Source organism: Oncorhynchus masou, chromosome 24 (genome assembly GCF_036934945.1).
Source record: "Oncorhynchus masou masou isolate Uvic2021 chromosome 24, UVic_Omas_1.1, whole genome shotgun sequence".
Lineage (NCBI taxonomy): Eukaryota > Metazoa > Chordata > Actinopteri > Salmoniformes > Salmonidae > Oncorhynchus > Oncorhynchus masou.
This window is the reverse complement of record NC_088235.1, coordinates 88,300,318-88,321,227: the sequence shown is the minus strand read 5'-3', so window position 1 is coordinate 88,321,227 and position 20,910 is coordinate 88,300,318. Positions and strand designations below refer to the sequence as shown.

General features: G+C 42.7%; 1 protein-coding gene across 1 annotated transcript in view; it reads left to right on the top strand.

The window, feature by feature from the left end:
- The window catches only part of LOC135512938 (protein-glutamine gamma-glutamyltransferase K-like), a 29,728-nt gene extending 9,762 nt beyond the window's left edge, over nucleotides 1-19,966 (top strand). Inside the window, exons 4-14 of the mRNA XM_064935474.1 lie at nucleotides 6,903-7,154; nucleotides 15,499-15,617; nucleotides 15,748-15,855; nucleotides 16,011-16,188; nucleotides 16,301-16,439; nucleotides 16,583-16,775; nucleotides 17,007-17,160; nucleotides 17,292-17,576; nucleotides 17,689-17,849; nucleotides 18,006-18,142; nucleotides 18,305-19,966. Coding sequence (XP_064791546.1) covers nucleotides 6,903-7,154; nucleotides 15,499-15,617; nucleotides 15,748-15,855; nucleotides 16,011-16,188; nucleotides 16,301-16,439; nucleotides 16,583-16,775; nucleotides 17,007-17,160; nucleotides 17,292-17,576; nucleotides 17,689-17,849; nucleotides 18,006-18,142; nucleotides 18,305-18,449 — 1,871 coding nt within the window. The 3' untranslated portion in view covers nucleotides 18,450-19,966. The remainder of the gene's footprint in view (nucleotides 1-6,902; nucleotides 7,155-15,498; nucleotides 15,618-15,747; nucleotides 15,856-16,010; nucleotides 16,189-16,300; nucleotides 16,440-16,582; nucleotides 16,776-17,006; nucleotides 17,161-17,291; nucleotides 17,577-17,688; nucleotides 17,850-18,005; nucleotides 18,143-18,304) is intronic.
- The last annotated feature ends 944 nt before the right edge of the window (nucleotides 19,967-20,910 follow it).

The window sequence follows — 20,910 nt, the reverse complement described above, 5'->3', positions numbered from 1 at the left end:
TGCAGCTGGGGGGTATCCGCATCTCGGCTAAGGAGAAGGAACAGAGAATCACCAACCGCCTCTGTCTCTACTGCGGCTCCGCTGGTCATTTTGTCACTTCATGCCCAGTAAAAGCCAGAGCTCATCAGTAAGAGGAGGGCTACTGGTGAGCGCAACTACTCAGGTCTCTCCTTCAAGATCCTGCACTAACTTTCCGGTCCATCTCCGCTGGACCGGTTCATCTGCTTCCTGCAGTGCCTTGATAGACTCTGGGGCGGAGGGCTGTTTTATGGACGAGACCTGGGCTCGGGAACATGACATTCCTCTCAGACAGTTAAGGGATCCCACGGCCTTGTTCGCTTTAGATGGTAGTTCTCTCCCCAAGATTCAGCGTGAAACGCTGCCTTTAACCCTCACTGTCTCTGGTAATCATAGCGAAACCATTTCTTTTTTAATTTTTCGTTCACCTTTTACACCTGTTGTTTTGGGCCATCCCTGGCTAGTTCGCCATAACCCTTCTATTAATTGGTCTAGTAATACTATCCTATCCTGGAACGTCTCTTGTCATGTGACCTGTTTAATGTCTGCTATCCCTCCTGTTTCCTCTGTCTCTTCTTCACAGGAGGAGCCTGGTGATTTGACAGGGGTGCCGGAGGAGTATCACGATCTGCGCACGGTGTTCAGTCGTTCCAAGGCCACTTCTCTCCCTCCACACCGGTCGTATGACTGTAGTATTGATCTCCTTCCGGGAACTACTCCCCCCCGGGGTAGACTATACTCTCTGTCGGCTCCCGAACGTAAGGCTCTCGAGGATTATTTGTCTGTATCGCTCGACGCCGGTACCATAGTCTCCTCCTCCTCTCCCGCCGGAGCGGGGGTTTTTTTTGTTCAGAAGAAGGACGGGTCCCTGCGCCCCTGCGTGGATTATCGAGGGCTGAATGACATAACAGTTAAGAATCGTTATCCGCTTCCTCTTATGTCTTCAGCCTTCGAGATCCTGCAGGGAGCCAGGTTTTTCACCAAGTTGGACCTTCGTAACGCTTACCATCTCGTGCGCATCAGGGAGGGGGACGAGTGGAAGACGGCGTTTAACACTCCGTTAGGGCACTTTGAATACCGGGTTCTTCCTTTCGGCCTCGTTAACGCTCCAGCTGTCTTTCAGGCACTAGTTAACGACGTCCTGAGAGACATGCTGAACATTTTTGTTTTCGTTTACATGGACGATATCCTGATTTTTTTCACCGTCTCTCCCGATTCATGTTCAGCACGTTTGACGCGTCCTCCAGCGCCTTTTAGAGAACTGTCTTTATGTGAAGGCTGAGAAGTGCACTTTTCATGCCTCCTCTGTCCCTTTTCGGTTCCGTTATTTCCGCTGAGGGCATTAAGATGGATCCCGCTAAGGTCCAGGCTGTCATTGATTGGCCCGTTCCTAAGTCACGCGTCGAGCTGCAGCGCTTTCTTGGCTTCGCGAATTTCTATCGTCGTTTCATCCGTAATTTCGGTCAGGTGGCAGCTCCCCTCACAGCCCTTACTTCTGTCAAGACGTGCTTTAAGTGGTCCGTTTCCGCCCAGGGAGCTTTTGATCTTCTCAAGAATCGTTTTACATCCGCACCTATTCTTGTTACACCTGACATTTCTAGACAGTTCGTTGTTGAGGTTGACGCGTCAGAGGTGGGCGTGGGAGCCATTCTTTCTCAGCGCTCCCTCTCTGACGGCAAGGTCCACCCTTGCGCGTTTTTCTCATCGCTTATCGCCGTCGGAACGTAACTATGATGTTGGTAATCGCGAACTGCTCGCCATCCGCTTAGCCCTAGGCGAATGGCGACAGTGGTTGGAGGGGGCGACCGTTCCTTTTGTCGTTTGGACTGACCATAGGAACCTTGAGTACATCCGTTCAGCCAAACGACTTAATGCGCGTCAGGCTCGTGGGGCTCTGTTTTTCGCTCGTTTCGAGTTCGTTATTTCTTATCGTCCGGGCTCAAAGAACACCAAGCCTGATGCTTTATCTCGTCTCTTCAGTTCTTCTGAAGTCTCCACCGACCCCGAGGGGATTCTCCCTGAGGGGCGTGTTGTCGGGTTGACTGTCTGGGGAATTGAGAGGCAGGTAAAGCAAGCACTCACTAACACTACGTCGCCGCGAGCTTGTCCTAGGAACCTTCTGTTCGTTCCCGTTCCTACTCGTCTGGCCGTTCTTCAGTGGGCCCACTCTGCCAAGTTAGCCGGCCACCCCGGCGTTCGGGGTACGCTCGCTTCCATTCGCCAGCGTTTCTGGTGGCCCACTCGGGAACGTGACACGCGTCGTTTTGTCGCTGCTTGTTCGGTCTGCGCGCAGACTAAATCCGGAAACTCTCCTCCTGCCGGCCGTCTCAGACCTCTTCCCATTCCCTCTCGACCGTGGTCTCACATCGCCTTAGATTTTATCACCGGACTGCCTTCGTCAGCGGGGAAGACAGTTATTCTTACGGTTGTCGATAGATTCTCTAAGGCGGCTCATTTTATTCCTCTCGCTAAGCTCCCTTCTGCTAAGGAGACGGCCCAGATCATCATCGAGAATGTTTTCCGAATTCATGGCCTTCCGTCAGACGTCGTTTCGGACAGAGGCCCGCAGTTCACGTCTCAATTTTGGAGGGAGTTTTGCCGTTTGATTGGGGCTTCCGTCAGTCTCTCGTCCGGCTTCCATCCCCAGTCTAACGGTCAAGCCGAACGGGCCAATCAGACTGTTGGTCGCATCTTACGCAGCCTTTCTTTTCGTAACCCTGCGTCTTGGTCAGAACAGCTCCCTGGGCAGAGTACGCCCACAACTCGCTTCCTTCGTCTGCGACCGGTCTATCTCCTTTTCAGAGTAGCCTCGGGTACCAACCTCCGCTGTTCTCATCTCAGCTCGCCGAGTCCTGCGTCCCCTCCGCTCAGGCTTTTGTCCAGCGTTGTGAGCGCACCTGGAAGGGGGGTCAGGTCGGCACTTTGCCGTTATAGGGCGCAGACTGTGAGAGCCGCTAATAAGCGTAGAACTAAGAGTCCTAGATATTGTTGCGGTCAGAGAGTATGGCTCTCCACTCAGAACCTTCCCCTTAAGACAGCTTCTCAAGTTGACCCCGCGGTTCATTGGTCCGTTCCGTATTTCTCAAGTCATTAATCCTGTCGCAGTGCGACTTCTTCTCCCGCGATATCTTCGTCGCGTCCACCCGGTCTTCCATGTCTCCTGTGTTAGGCCCGTTCTTCGCGCCCCCGCCGTCCCCCCCATCCTTGTCGAGGGAGCACCTATCTACAGGGTCCGTAAGATTTTGGACATGCGCCCTCGGGGCCGTGGTCATCAGTACCTAGTGGATTGGGAGGGGTACGGTCCTGAGGAGAGGAGTTGGGTTCCCTCTCGGGACGTGCTGGACCGTTCGCTGATCGATGATTTCCTCCGTTGCCGCCAGGTTTCCTCCTCGAGTGCGCCAGGAGGCGCTCGGTGAGTGGGGGGGGGTACTGTCATGTCTTATTATGCCTGTTCCTGTCCTTTCTCTTCACTCTGTCTCTCTCTGCTGGTCTTATTAGGTTACCTTCTCTTTCTCTCCTTCTCCAGCTGTTCCTCATCTCCCCTAACTACCTCGTTCACCCTTTCCCCACCTGTTCCCTTTTTTCCCTCTGATTAGGTCTCTATTTCTCTCTCTGTTCCTGCTACTTTCGGTGTCAGATTCTCGTTTGTGTTTCTCATGCCAGAAGCAAGCTATCGTCTCGTTTGCTTCCTCCTTGTCCTATCCTGTCGGAGTCTGCCTGGCAGGTGCATCCTGTACACTTCTAACTGTCTTTCGTTTGCACTGTGTCCAGTTCATCTGATGCTACGTGTGATCAGGTACCACCGTTCCTCTGTGACCCGCACCGACCCAGAGCGACCTGCAGCCTGTCGCCGCTAACCTGCTATTCATCAGAGGGACTTTATGTTTCATTTGTCGCCCTCTCTGCGGGTAGTCTATTGTGCCATTGTCAACGTCGGAAGAGGATCTATGCCATTCCTGTTTTCTCATTAAAGAACTCTGTTTCTGTTAAACCGCTTTTGGGTCTTCACTCAAGTGCATAACAGATACAACAGTAGCTAGGATGGGGAGACGTCTGTCCATAATAAAGCACAGCTCTGTATTCGTAACAGCACTATCAACAAGGCAGGTCCTACAGGCCATAGTTTTGTCGTACCTGGTCTACTGTTCAGTCCTGTGGTCAGGTGCCACAAAGAGGGACTTAGGAAAATTGCAATTGGCTCAGAACAGGGTAGCACGGCTGGCTCTTGGATTTACACAGAGAGCTAACAATAATAATACGCATGTCAATCTCTCCTGGCTCAAAATTGAGGAGAGATTGACTTAATTTACTACTTGTATTTGTGAGATATGTTGAATGCACAGAGCTGTCTGTTTGAACAACTGGCACACATTTTGGACACCCATGTATACCCGCAAGACATGCCACCAGAGGTCTCTTCACAGTCCCCAAGTCCAGAACAGACTATGGGAGGTGCACAGTACTACATAGAGCCATGACTACATGAACTCTATTCCACATCAAGTAACCCATGCAAGCAGTACCTTTACGGAACAGAGGGGACTGTGAAGGCACAGACACATGCATACAAACATATGTACAATACACACACGTACACATGGATTCTGTGTTGTAGATATGTGGTAGTAGAGTAGGGGCCTGAGGGCACACACTTAATATGTTGTGAAATCTATTGTTAATGTATAACTGCCTTAGTTTTGCCGCACCCCATGAAGAGTAGCTGCTGCCTAATGGTGATCTGTAACAAATAGAAATACCCCATAATGAAAAAAATATTTTTTAGACTGAAATATTACATTTAAATAAGTATTCAGATGCTTTACTCAATACTTTGTTGAAGCACCTTTGGCAGCGATTACAGCCTCGAGTCTTCTTGGGCATGACACTACCAGCTTGGGGAGTCTATATTTGGGGAGTCTTCTCTGCATATCCTCTCAAGCTGTCAGGTTGGATGGGAAGTGTCACTGTACAGCTATTTTCAGGTCTCTCCAGAGAAGTTTGATCGGGTTCAAGTCAAAGCTGGGAAGGTTCTCCCATCTCCACAGAGAAACTCTCGGGCTCTGTCAGAGTGACCATTGGGTTCTTGGCTTGGTTTTTGCTCTGACATGTACTGCCAACTGTGGGACCTTATATAGACAGGTGTGTGCCTTTCCAAATCATGTCCAATCAATTGAATATACCACAGGTGGATTCCAATCAAGTTGTAGAAACATCTCAAGGTTGATCAATGGAAACAGGATGTAGAGCCACCTTTTGCAGCAATTACAGCTGCAAGTCTTTTTGGTATGTCTATATAACCTTGGCATATCTAGTCACTGGAAGTTTTTCCCATTCAAGGCAAAACTGCTCCAGCTCCTTCAAGTTGGATGGGTTCCACTGGTGTACAGCAATGTTTATGTCATACCACAGATTTTCAATTGGATTGAGGTCTGGGCTTTGACTAGGCCATTCCAATACATGTAAATGTTTCCCCTTAAACCACTTGAGTGTTGCTTTAGCAGTATGCTTAGGGTCATTGTCCTGCCGGAAGGTGAACCGCCGTGCCGGTCTCGAATCTCTGGAAGACCGAAACAAGTTTCCCTCAAGAATTTGCCTGTATTTAGCACCATCCACCATTCTTTCAATTCTGACCAGTTTCCCAGTCCCTGCCAATGAGAAACATCCCCACAGCATTGATGCTGCCACCACCATGCTTCACTGTGGGGAGGGTGTTCTCGGGGTGATGTGAGGTGTTGGATTTGCGCCAGACATAGTGGGTTTTTTATGGCCAAAAATATAAATTTCAGTCTCATCTGACCAGAGTACCTTCTTCCATATGTTTGGGGAGTCTCCCACATGCCCTTTGGCGAACACCAAACGTGTTTGCTTATTTTTCTCTTTAAGCAATGGCTTTTTTCTGGAGGAGTGTACAGCTTAAAGTGGTCCTATGGAGAGATACTCCAATCTCTGCTGTGGAGCGTTGCAGCTCCTTCAGGGTTATCTTTGGTCTCTTTGTTGCCTCTCTGATTAATGCCCTCCTTGCCTGTTCTGTGAGTTTTGGTGGGCGGCCCCCTCTTGGCAGGTTTGTTGTGGTGCCATATTCTTTCCATTTTTTAATAATGGATTTAATGGTGCTCTGAGAGATGTTCAAAGTTTCTGATATTTTTTATAACCCAACCCTGATCTGTACTTCTCTAAAACTTTGTCCCTGGCCTGTTTGGAGAGCTCCTTGGTCTTCATGGCGCCGCTTAGTGGTGTTGCACACTCTAGGGCCTTTCAGAACAGGTGTGTATATATACTGACATCATGTGACACTTAGATTGCACACAGGTGGACTTTATTTTAACTAATTATGTCACTTAAGAAGGTAATTGGTTGCACCAGATCTTAATTAGGGGCTTCATAGCAATGGGGGTGAATACATATGTGCGCACCACTTTTCAGTATATATATATTTTTAATTTTTGAAACTTGTTTTTTATTTTTTCACTTCACCAATTTTGACTATTTTGTGTATTGTCCATTATATGAAATCAAAATCAAAATCCATTTAAATTACAGGTCGTAATGCAACAAAATAGGAAAAACGCCAAGGGGGATGAATACTTTTGCAAGGCACTGTAGAACTCCTTTGGGAGGGAATACATTGATGGGGTTTATAACTAAGTACAGGAAATGAGCTAACGTGTGTCTGTGAAAAGTTTTATTACGATATGCAACTCTTGTTTTTGGCAGCTTTGCCAACATTTTTTTCATGATAGCAACAAATGACAGCAACTTCATGTCATTTTTTGCAAAAAGTGATCAATTCAGTTAAAATAGGAGTAAGAGATATTGCACCACAGAATTACACCACATTTTGTTCTTATCCCACTGAGTAATATGTCTGTGTGTTTATGGGACAGGATCCCTGCCTACAGTGGCAAAGGGCACCCATGTCATCATCCCATTGGTTGAGGAGCTGGAGGATGACCGTTGGGAGGCCAAGATCGTGAAACAGGATGGCAACAGGATCAAGCTGTCTGTTAACTCCCAGCCCACTGCCATGATTGGCCGATACCAGCTCACTGTGGCAACGCATAGCCCGAAGGGCAAGGCCACATCTACACATGACCCAGGGAATGACATCCGCATGCTGTTTAACCCTTGGTGTGAAGGTGAGAGAGAGAGAGATTAAATTAGTTAATACAAAGAGAGCTTATCACTGTTCTCAGCCCACTGACTTTTAAAAATAATACTCACACCCAACATAATAGATCTCCACCCTTATTTCAGGCTGATGTTAAAGGAATTAAATTGCTCTATGTTTTAATACCCAATTAAAATTAAACACTCTGTCAATTCATAAGGATTTGTAAGACCCTTATTCTATAATAATGGACAGAGCCCAATCTTAAAGTCAGACAGAAGAGTTTATTCACGAGAGTACTGAATATGATACAGTTTACCACAGGTTATAAACTGAAAATGACGTCATTAGTTTCAGCACCAACAAGTGCCATCTCCGTTCCAGTACAAAGGCTGTATCTCAAGCCTTCCCACATCTGTCTCCCTACCAATTTAATATAATTTACGGCTGAGCCAAGGTTTTCCGGTGTAGATAAGCATTCTAGCCAGTCTGAAGATTTAGTTAATTCATTCCTACCAAGGAACAGATCGTCATTGTTCTAATCCTTGATTCATTCACACACATTATATTCTGTACTAAGATCAAGAAAGAAAATTCATACATATACAGTAACATAATAGTATTCTGATTAGTACATATACAGTAACATAATAGTATTCGTATTAGCATATCCTGATTGAAATGTATATATAATTAGTCATCATTGATAAAAATTCCCTTAACATATCCACCATTTGATTAAATATTACACATCCAATAACACATGTAGTTATATTGTAATATTAAAAAGCCTATTTCTATTTTTATTATAGATACTTCTTGTCATCAAAACATCACCTAAACATAACCCACTACTTGCATTCGCCATGACTGTTTCTCAGGCCTACATCAGAATCATAACTCTTCTTATCAGGATTTTCGTTACAATCTTCATTAAAAAAACGGTCTAATATTGAAACAGGATACAACCTTGCCTCCCTAAACATCAAAAAATGGTCTCCTCCTCCCTGCAAATGAAGGATCCAGATTTGTCCACTTGTTCTGTAGACATGCATTCAGCACTCCACGGGTCAGAACCTGGAATCCGCTGGTACCTCACCATCTATTGACATCGATTTCTCCAGAGTCCTGGAAATAAGGCCTCATACACAGGGAATTAGACAACAGCCCATAAAACTAACACAGTCACACAGGTGAATGTAGCCCATAATAGAGTGATCATAATATTTTTTCCATTTTCCGAACATACTATTAGTCATTAAGCCAATTAGTCAGAGAAGTATCCACCCCAGAGTTTTCTGTCAAACCGTGAGCCAGGGTGGTCAAACCAGCTGAGGCTTCGGGCACTGATTCGTCCGGAGCTGTGTTATTTGGGATGTAAGCACAAACATGGTCCCGATAATCACGCATACTTCTCCCTTTTCAGCCAATAACATATCTAATGCAATTCTATTCTGCCAAGCCATCAGGCTGGTTGCTTCAGTCTGTTCTAAAACCTTTAATAGCATCTCTGGTATAATTGTTAAAGCGCTGTTGATTATAATAAATATAATTAATCCAGTCCACGTTCTTATTGAGAGTAGACCACCCGGAAATGCTTAACTCTAATCCTGCTAGGATCCGATTTCTTGCTTTGAACTCACCTGGCACCCCCCGTGGAACCCCAATGTTATCAATGTATACTTTGTCATCAAGAGACCCAGAAGGAGTAGCTCTTTTCTCCCATTTGGCTAAACTTCATGTCTTGGTGTTGAATGAGTGTGAGAGGCATTCCCAAATGTACAAGGGAGCATAATCCTGTCCAATCTGCCTGGTAACACCACACCCTGACATAATTTCCCAAGAGTACTGTACCGGGCCAAACGGTAATAATCTCCTCCGGTCACTGTAAAGGGAGGAACCTGTGGATATAAATTGTGCAAGTCAATGCAACTGTCATTATCTGGCATTCCTGCTTTCGTGAACAGCTTTACCATACTGGCCTAAACTCCTCTACCCAGAACCATACTAGGGTGTCGACCAAGACCTGGTCATATCCATCATACCACAACCCTAGATCCTCCTTAATTTCTGTTTGAAGGGTTAGACGTATCTTTATGCAATACATCCCTCTCTCCGGATTACAATCAAAAACTCTCACCTTCACTATACTCCACCTCCTTCCATACTGGGTGAGTGGATTCATATAGCCCTCTCTCTCCAAATGAGCTATGACCTGTGTCCACGATCAATATGGGAACCTGCACCGATATATGCCATAATAGCTCAGAGTCCTAGACTGCCATGTAGTTAGAGACCCCATTTGGTCTACATAAAACTCCATTGAGAGATCCTTCCCAACCTCTACTCTAACTTCCTGTCTACCCAGATCTAGGGATCTCTTATGCTTGTTTTGGAACAAAATCCTCATCATCTAAACCATGGGTCAAATTACCACTCTCCGCATACTCAAGTAGGACGTGCTGTATCAGGAATATGGCACCCACGATAAGACAGCTCAGACGAACAGCTTCCATGTGAAGCCCCACCCTCTCCCTGAGAACACATCACTAGCAAGAGCCAGACACACCTTCACTTCTATGAACAAAAACAGGGGTGATAGGACAGGGAGGATTACTTCATTCGAGAGATGGCCCCCGGAATTCTGTTAATTCCAGTTCTCCTCTCGAACACTGTTTATTGTTTGACAGTGTCGGTGTGTCTTACCCTCCCGCCCTGCGATATGAATCCGGGTAGCTCTTTCAGCTAGCTGTCACCAGGAGTCCTTGGTATGGAACAGTAATTCTTTTCTCTCCTATCTCTCAAAATGCCACTAAGCGTCTCACTGTTTGACTATCTAAAATCATTGATTTTAGAAAAAACATGTCTATAAGTGGCAATCTCTAAAGTCCTTACATTTCCTTAATCAATCAATCTTAATCCTTACAATAATCCTAAATCACCACAGATGTCCTATATTCCTGTTAAATTTAATAATATTTAAAAAACCTCATACTAGTTAAACAGAGCCAAAACAAATGCTAACCATATCAAAATCCTTCCTACACTTACAAGCTCTTTCCTTCAGGGATCCTCAGTATTCTATCTGACAATAACATGAATTTAATATATGTTGCATAGTGTGGTATACCTTCTCTACAGTCATTTATCACCCCTATTTATTCTCAATGATAAATATAATTATTTCCTGTTGTAATATCAAATCCATAAAAGCCAATTCAAAAACTTCACAGCTAATATTGTAAAACAGAATCCTGAAACACTTTCTCTTCAGTGATTCAAACAATAATTCTAAACCCCAAACTAAAACTACATTATAATTAATTTACCTTAAAATTAGTAACCCAACTGACCACAATTCATTATACAAATGGCTCTCCCCCGGGGCTGATCAGACCCCAAAAGATAGCCATGATGAGGTCCATAGGTCATACCACCCTTTTATAGTCATGTTTCATACTACCTTAGACATATTAAAGAACCCTTTATCCTTAAAAAAATGCACTTGTGTAATTAAAACTCATAAAATAAAAACTCATAAAGTTCCATATGTGAGCGTGCCTCTTTAAAATTCCTTTGCATTAAAACAAATAGTCCTAACAAATGTTTTATGTGTATATATTTGCAAACCTTAATGGATAATCAAAACTTCCTTTTTCAATTTGGTCGTTTATGGCCGCTATCTCCCCCACTCTCCCCAAGATTATAATCACAGGAAACATCTAAAAGTGAGACACCTAAACCTCAATTTTCCCAGAAGAACACAACACGCCTAACTAGCATTCACTATGCTACTTCGATTCAGAAACTCAAAAGTGAACTATAAACTAAACCTACTGATAATTCCCCTTTGACTCAAATCATTAATCATAAATTTTAAACAACATCTATGTATATGTTTACTTAAATGAACATGCTACACTTAGATACAATTAACCTGATAACATTATTATCCAATGTATTACTTTTTCCCTCTGCCGCAAATGTCGTACATTTCTCAGTGTAAGAAATCTGCAATTTAATCCAAGATATTTAATAAAAATGCAATCGCATTCTCCCATGGCGCCTTCAACTTACGTATTTTAGATAACTTCCATCCGTCCCGGGATAAGGAATCCTACTTAAACACACCAGAATACAATGTTTAACTAAGTTAAATCAAACCCTAAAATTGACCATAACCAGTAACCAAATAAACAAACCACTTTTATCAGCAAAAAAACAAACTATACAAATGTTCACTACTATAATGCTTCAGATGACAAAATTACTCAGAGACTCACGTTTACATCTGCTAGTTCCTCAAGAAAAAAACAACTTGCCCCTGTTACAGATGTCTACGTATCAGGGGAAAAGCTCAAATAACCAAATCTAACCTAGCTAATTTCCCGAAACATATGCAATTATGTTTTTCTATAGAGTTTGCTTTTCCACATTAATACCCTAACATTGTTCTACATAATGGAAACAGTGCTCAAATTCACTGGTGTTACATAAACAATCAAACCAGGAATCAATAACCATCAGAATCCATTATCATGATGTTTTACGATTCAGACATCCAGTCTCCCTTTCTCATAGCCTATTACAGTCCAAATAAACGCCACAAATCTATGATGCCCACCTAGCGAATCAGCTGCTAGTTTTTAGCATCTTTCCTGACGACTCACAAACTACTTTTAAAAATGTATTTGGACATTTTTATCAACTTCTGAAAAGTGACTCAAAACAATAATGCACACATTTTCCTTCTAAAAGACAAACAATTTTCTCCGTTACCCCTAGTCACAACATAATTTCCGTGGCGACAAAAATGCCTTGCGAGTGATGTCATCAACAAGCGCTCAACCTCGACCCAATCCGTAACGACTTTCAATGAATTGTAAATAATTGTTGTTCGATAAACCAAACCTAATTTATCACATCTGTTCAAATCTTGAATTATAATTTACAACCCCAACCAATATCTCTAAATTCGCTAATTTTATAAAAACATTTCGATGGGCATAAATCATAATTGTCTCTTTGTTATTATTTAGAATTCATTTTGATTTAACTAAACTGTCTCGTCTTTGACTTAGTATTTTAATTACGACTCTATTCCCAATACGTTATTCACTTGTCTAATTAAAACTCCTAATAATCCATATGTGAGTGTACCCCTTTAAGATATCTTGTCTCTGGGAACAGGGAAATCCCCTTAACCCAAACTTTTACTACAACAACGAAACCTAATAATATAATAATAATTATGATAATCCCTTCACATCATTCGTTTTAAATCCCTCGATGTTTCATGTAACTCATTCAGTCTATCTTCAAATTGTCGTCCCAAAATATTTTATACACTGCCATACACTCAAACCACTGTGATAAACGTGCACTGTCCCTTTAAGATAAGACATTTACTTGTTCCCCGTAATGAAAACAGATAGTGTTTTTAGAATACGTTAACTTCTTGTTCGAATTCACTGGCGTTACCTAACCAAAAATCAATACTCGGGAAAACAATCGCAACTTTTTACGATTAAACTATTCTTACCTATTTTATAGTCCAAAGCGTTGCACTATATAGCCCCATTGAATGCCTAGCAGTTCTGTTGCTAGCTGTAGCATCTTTTCAGACTATCCTTACGATATTTCGCTCCTTTAAAAAAAAATGTATTTGGAACTTTTAGCCACTTTTGAAAAGTAACTCTAAGCTATAATGCACACATTTTCCCTCTAAATGCCACAACCCATTTTCTCTGTTTAAATGTATCGTATGTCCGTTGATTCATAAAAATATAACATTCTGGTTATCGTATCTCTCTGTTATTCCCTACATTTAACTTTAGGTGACTTTCTCTTCTATAATACATTTATTTAGATGCGACTCCCATCTCAATACATTATTCTAGCAGATCATTTTGGGCAAAATAGCGTATTACAGCGAAATTGTCTCGCCATTATTTTTAATGACTTCTTTTTTCAATTCAATCTAAAACACATATTAAACGTTCAGTCTATGTCTTTCACGAACACTAGCGACCGTATTTTTTCAGGCAAAACATACAAATAGATGAATTACAATCTAAAATCAATTTTAGTTAACCGCCTCGGCTGGGAACTGAACCGTGGACTGCAGTTTGTAAGACTGCTACGCTCACCACTATACCACCCTCACTATGGAACTGACTGAGATTCTCCGCAAATAGACCCATTTTCTCTGTTTAAATTTGTAACTCCGGCCTCTGGACAACAGAAAATAGCCCTAATTTAACGACCCAAAGTTTTCTCTCAGTTAGGATTCTCCTTAATCTCGCTCTCTTTGTATCTGACCCTTCTTTATTTTCTGATTGTCGCCTCTGACCTTCCCCTCAGTTAAATTACAACATTGGTGACGACGTTTGCAGGGAGTGTTACACTCCCGGGCGAAATGTCCAATTTCTTTACAATTAAAACATTTTATATTTCTCTTTTGACTCACCTTATCCACTTTTCTCGACTTTATTCCCTTTACTAACTCTATTATACCTCCCTCGGCTTCAGCAGGGTTCACATATATGGGTGCATATGTGCAGCCGTATTCTTACAGCCACTATTTCCTCGACTGGATTACCTCTGTATTCTTGGTATAATCGAGAAGGATATAGTTTGTTACCCTCACCTCCACCCAATTGGTTAACTTTTTCATCTGCGGGAGCGGAGGGCAGCGCCTCTTGACTCGTTAGATTTAAAATTGTCTGCGCCCCCAACTCTCTTTTTTGCTTCTGAAAGCCAAACGCCGGCTGTGTATAACCCCTGTTTATTCTGCTTTTTCACATTTTTTCCACATTCCTTATGTATCTCTTATATAAGTGATTCCAGCTTTTCTACATTTAGATGACCATCAAAATCATATTTCTTTCTCCATCTTAGACCGAAATCAATGTTTCTCTTGTCTCTCTGTTCCATATAACGCTCGTCTCCCGTTAGTTCCGGCACTTCCTTTGAGGAATTTCCACCCATTCTTAATCCTTACCGTTACTAGTAGTTATAGTATTTAATCTCCGTTAACCTTTCCTTAGATATTAATTTCTTTCAGCATTGTACAGGTTCAATTATTCTGTTCGCCAAGAATTACCCTGCCTTCTGACCAAGCCTAATTTATCCTCACTTGTTTTATATCTATCTGCTACTTCTTGGTAGTCAGACTACTTCCCATATACAGATAGACTACTCAGGTTCAAACTTTATTTAGGTATGTTTTTTAAATTAATGGCTATTCTATTTGTACGGAACAAGCGTCCTAATTCTCCAATGTGTACTATATCTCTCCTTAATATCCTTCCGGCTTGCAAAACCAGGATTTATTAAGCTCTAGTTTATTTATGGTAGTGCACCTTACCACAGGTCAATTTCAGACCTGTTTCCTTCCTATCGATTTTGGTTAAAACACAAGGTAGAAACCCGTTGTATTTGTTCAGAATATTCAAGCACCTATCATTGATTAAATCCAAACTCCTTTATAACATTTAATCAAAGAAATATCCTAAATAATCCCTCCCAAATTCGAGAATAAAGGCTACTGACCTGCTGCCGACTGGGAAAAGCACTGTTCTTTTGGATCTAGTCACCGTCCCTGTCTTCTGGGGTGTATACCGGCCTGTTTTTTTAACCTCAATTCAGAGGCCAGGTCTTAACTAACGTGCACGGCGTACGACCTCCAGATGGCAGGGACGAATATTTAGATCCGGCTCGAAGGACCAATTTGTTAAAGGAATTAAATTGCTCTGTTTTAATACCCAATTAAAATTAAACTGTCAATTCATAAGGATTTGTAAGACCCTTATTCTATAATAATAGACAGAGCCCAGTCTTAAAGTCAAACAGCAGAGTTTATTCACAAGAGTACTGAATACGATACAGTTTACCACAGGTTATAAACTGAAAATGACGTCATTAGTTTCAGCACCAACCAGTGCCATCTCCGTTCCAGTACAAAGGCTGTATCTCAAGCCTTCCCACATCCGTCTCCCTACCAATTTAATATAATTTACGGCTGAGCCAAGGTTTTCCAGTGTAGATAAGCATTCTAGCCAGTCTGAAGATTTAGTTCATTCATTCCTACCAAGGAACAGATCGTCATTGTTCTAATCCTTGATTCATTCACACACATTATATTCAGTACTAAGATTAAGAAAGAAAATTCATACATATACAGTAACATAATAGTATTCTGATTAGTACATATACAGTAACATAATAGTATTCTGATTAGTACATCCTGATTGAAATTATACATAATTAGTCATCATTGATAAAAAATTCCCTTAACAGCTGATGACATGACATGATGGAATTGTTTTATTTTTGAATAACTGAATCTGACCGCTCTCTCTCTTCATCAGATGACACGGTGTACATGGACGATGAGGATGAGAAGAATGAGTATGTCCTGAATGACGTCGGCAGGCTTTACTATGGCACAGAGAACCAGATTGGTGCAAGAACATGGAACTATGGACAGGTGAAGGAACATAAAGATTGTCAGTCAGGTGATGGGAAAATGTGGCCTGAGTAAGTCAGGCCCAACTACTTATTTCTAACATTGTCAATGCTTCTCTCTCTCCTTCCATCTCTACCTCTCTATTTCTCAGTTTGATGAGGGGATCCTGGATGCCTGTCTGTATGTTTTGGAGAAGAGTGTAACCCCCCCTTCAGGCTGGGGAGACCCTGTCAATGTAGTCCGAGTCATTTCAGCCATGGTGAGTTCTCCTCGCAAACACAAGGTGTCTTAAAAACCTCACACTATTACCTCTAACATCACTTCTAAGTCCAATCAATGTCCAACCAAACTGGCACCTCCTTATTCCAACTCTAAACTGAATCCAATGTGAACCTGTAATCTCCTTCATCCCAGATCAACTCCCCAGATGATTGTGGGGTCGTGGAGGGTAATTGGTCAGGGAAGTATGTGGGAGGGACTTCCCCTACAGCCTGGAGTGGCAGTGTGGACATCCTGAAGAAGTACCAGAAGGACGGAGGCATACCAGTCAGATATGGCCAGTGTTGGGTCTTCTCTGGGGTCACTACCACAGGTTAGTTACTGTATGTGTGTGTTTGTACATGGTCAAATCAAATTACTTTTATGAGAGGGTGCTAGGTTGATATGCATTGACCCCTATCCTCTCACCATCCGATCTCTTTCAGTATTGAGGTGTTTGGGCATTCCATCCCGTAGTGTGTCCAACTTCAACTCTGCCCATGACACAGATGTCTCCCTGACAACAGACGTGTACTTCAATGAGAATTTGGAGTCTATAGATCACCTCAACACTGACTCCATCTGGTTAGTAGAATACAGTCACACTCTGACACAATATCTCATTCAGTGTATCATCTTAGTCATGTCATCACACACCACTCTTACAATATGGATTTACTAGATTCCATCAAAATTATAACCAATCCCTCCATCATTTCTGTCTTTAGGAACTTCCACGTGTGGAACGACTGTTGGATGGCTCGTCCAGACTTGCCACCAGGTCATGGTGGCTGGCAGGCAGTAGACTCCACCCCCCAGGAGACCAGCCAGGGCACCTTCCGCTGCGGCCCTGCCTCCATCACCGCCATCCGCAACGGACAAGTGTTCCTCAAACATGACTCACCCTTCATCTTTGCCGAGGTCAGTCTAGTCTAGTGCGTCTTCCTCTTTCTTCCTTTGTCTTTCCTGAGATGTAAGTATCACACCTCTCTCTGCTTGACCTCAGCTTTCCATGCTAACAGGGTACGTTTCACAAATAATCTTCTGTCTATCTCAGATGCACAGGGATGACCTCACATGCCCCTGTCAGTCTCAGCTGTCCTCCATCTCGACTATCTCTACCTTTCTCTTCCTGCTGTACCTGTCCTGTAGGTGAACAGTGATAAGATATACTGGCAGAGGAACCTGGATGGCACCTTCACCCAGATCCACAGTGAGAAGAATGCAGTGGGCCACTGTATCAGCACCAAGGCTGTGGGCTCAGATGAACGCAACGATATCACACACCTTTACAAGCACCCAGAAGGTAGCTTCACATAGCTGTGCAAACACTGACATGCATTGTTTTATTACACACGTATACAAGCAGACTCCTGTACAAGGCAAGCACCCAGAAGGTAAAATGCATTAATTCCCACTTTATTGTCATTCTATCAGGCACAGAAGAGGAACGCATTGCTGTGGAGACTGCCAGTCGCTATGGTTCCAAACCAGATACCTACTCCTCTCCAATCGCTGAGGATATATCAATAGAGGTGACCATGGATGGGGAGGGGCCACGCATGGGGGGAGATGCAGAACTGAACATTGTCATGCGAAATGCTAGTTCTCTACCACGCACTATCAACCTCCACAGCCAGGTGGCAGTCATGTACTACACTGGCGTGCTCAAGGCCACCGTCAAGAAGGACGAAACGCCTGTGGAGCTGCTAGCCAATGAAGGTGAGCCAATGAATATATTGTATTACACATCAGTGACGTTCAGTCAGTGTTATGTATTGCATGCCCAGGTGTTTCTGATCCCTAGTCCTGTCCTGTCCCCCTCTCCTAACAGTGAAGACCCTGGAGTGGATCCTTGAGTACCAGCACTATCAGGACCAGCTAGTGGACCAGGCTGCTCTGATGCTGACCCTATCAGTCCGGGTCACTGAGACACAGCAGGTCCTTGCCACTCAGTTCAGCTTCCGCCTCCGCACCCCTGACCTCATCATTAAGGTGAGACAAAACTACACAGACTGAATTAATCCTATCTACAGCATTTTTCTTTCTGTATATAATCTGTCTTTCTCTGTGTCTGATATTGTCTTCTGATAAAATATGATTCAGAGATGTTCTGTCGTGGTAACAGTTTCCTATACTTTTCCCTCCTAGCCGGTAGGGGGGGCTGTGGTGGGGAAAAAGATGGCGGCTGAGATTTTCTTCACTAACCCTCTGCCACGCACACTGAAGGGAGTGGTGTTCCATGTGGAGGGACTGGGCCTGCAGAGTGTTCGACAGATCGCTGTTGGGTGAGAAACAATTATAATTCTGTTCATTATCTGCAGCTTCATCTAAGCACGGCTTTAGTCCTTATGACTCTGAAGGTGCACAATGTGTGACGTATGTTGTCACTGTTCTTTTATGTTCTGAACAAGCACAGGTCTGAGTGTCTCTCTCATCTCCTCTCTCAGTGACGTGGCCAGTCGCTCCTCTGTGACTCTGACGGAACACTTTGTTCCTACTCTACCTGGATCCAGGAAACTGGTGGCTTCTCTGGACTGTAAGCAGCTCACACAAGTTCACGGCGTCGCCAACATTGATGTCAAGGAGAAATGAGCCTTTGGACACCATAGACCCCTTTTGGTCTGCTTTACTATTGAGGCATAATCACTGTGGATGACAGAAGACATCACCACCCTCTCCTCTTCCATACCAGAGCACTGATGTTGCTATTGAGGTCATTATGATGTTTGAAAGTACAGTCTAAGTTTGAGACACAGGAAAACCAAACACCATGCAAGACAAACCTTTTCAATCATCATATGTTTCCACTTGAGGATTCCTGTCCCTTATATTGAAAGTTTTTTCATCCCTTCCACTCAATATCAGATTGGACCTGTATAATGTGCCTTGGAAAGTGCCTAAGCATATGTTTGCAGTCTTTACAAGATTGGTATTAGAACTTGTATAATTGCATGACATTTCAAAATGTATCTTACCTACTGAACAGAGCACAAGCTACAGTATATGACACATGGGAACAATAATGTTTGTTTAGTATGCTGTACAGTAAAGCACAAATACTGTGTACAGTGGTTTGGTATGTTGCCAGAGCATTGTATATCTATGACAAAATCATCTTTTTCACAGATATTATTTTCTAACACTTATTAGAAGGGGTATGTGTTACCTTACACTCTACATTTGAATAATGCTATGGTGTTATTAACTCGTAAAACATTGTTGATTTTAAGAGATCAGTTCTTTTAAACATACAGGTAACTGCCAAAATAAAGGAAACACTTGAGTAAATGAGGAATACATTGTATATTGAAAGCAGGTGAATCCACACAGGTGTGGTTCCTGAGCAATTGACATTCCATTATGCTTAGGGTCATGTATAAAAATTCTGGGCAGGCCAAGTTGCCCATTATTTTGCTACCATGATTATGCCCTCATAGGATGAAAATGCCCCCATCCACAGGGCACGAGTGGGCACTGAATGGTTTGTTAAGCATGAAAATTATGTAAACCATATGCTATAACCGTCTCAGTGACCAGATCTCAACCCAACACTTATGGGAGATTCTGGAGCAGTGCCTGAGAGCGTTCTCCACCACCATTAACAAAACACCAAATTATGGAATTTCATGTTCAAGATTGGTGTCGCATCCCTCCGATAGATTCTACAAGTGTCTGGAACTCTATGCCAACGCACATTGAAGCTGTTCTGACAGCTCGTGGTGGCCCAACATCCTATTAAAACACTTAATGTTGGTGTTTCCTTTATTTTGGCAGTTACCTGTATATCCACCTGTATTTATGCACGACAGTGTAACTGTCTAAAAGTAATTCTATGTGAAATTGATGAACATGAGTGTATTATGAAGTCAAGTTAAAGATGCTCCAGCCCAGGTTTTGTAGTAAAATCAGCTAGCTTTTCTAAATGGCAGCTTTGGCACTTAACAAAATTAACAACCCTGAAGTGTCACAAACTGATGTAATGGCAGCTACATCCCAAACAGTAGTCTGCAACTGCATTAACTGTTTGAAAACAGAAAAGATATTGTATTTATGTGATATTTACATTTTTATACTGTATTATACCATGTAAGTAAATGATTTCACTTCAATATTTTGCCCTTATTCTGTATGTGTGAGAGAGCGAGCAAGAGGATAGGATGAACTTTGTCCCTGAGGGGGAAATTATCTTAGGCACACAGTGCGAGAGAGAGAAAGTGTTATAGTGACAGAAACAGGTCTACACAAGTACAATATTTGGTTGGGAAACCTCTCCCCTCCACCTTGCTGCAAAACATAAATTATTAGTGACCCTCCTTTGGACGGTTAATTTCTACACATTTTGCTATGGGGCATAGAGAAAATGTTGCAGTTTTTAAACATGTTTTCTGCAATTCTACATATTTTGCCATTGGGTAGTGTGAACATTTTATAACATATTTCATGCAATTCTACTATTTTGCAATGGGGCAGAGATAAAAACTAAAAAAAACTATCTGTTTTAAAGCTAAGTTCCTGCAATTTCACATATTTTACCATGACTTATGCCATGCTAATATGATATTGGAGTGAGAGTCAGTAACAAAATTAATGGGGGCCACCTGGAGGTCAGGGCCCTTGGCACGTGCCCCATCAATATTCGGACTCGATTACTACAAGTTTAGATAGTCTAGCCAGCTAACTACGAATAAAAAAATTGTAAGATGACATGGCTGATTGAGTGACTGTCAGTGACTGACATAACAAGAAAAACTGCTGAATGATGCACAACCAAATGTCAAAATTGCACCTGGTGTATTCTACTATTCTTACACTTATAAGTTGAGACCCCTACTGAGTTCCTGATTGTCACTTATGCCTGTAGCCGGCCCTGCATACACATACAGTGCATTCAAAAAGTATTCAGACCCCTTCACTTTTTCCACATTTCTTTACAGCATTATTCTCATAAGGGAAAAAAACATTTCCTCCTCAATCTACACACAATACCCCCATAATGACAAAGCCAAAGCGGGTTTTTAGAAATGTTTGCAAATGTATTAAAAAACAGAAAAAG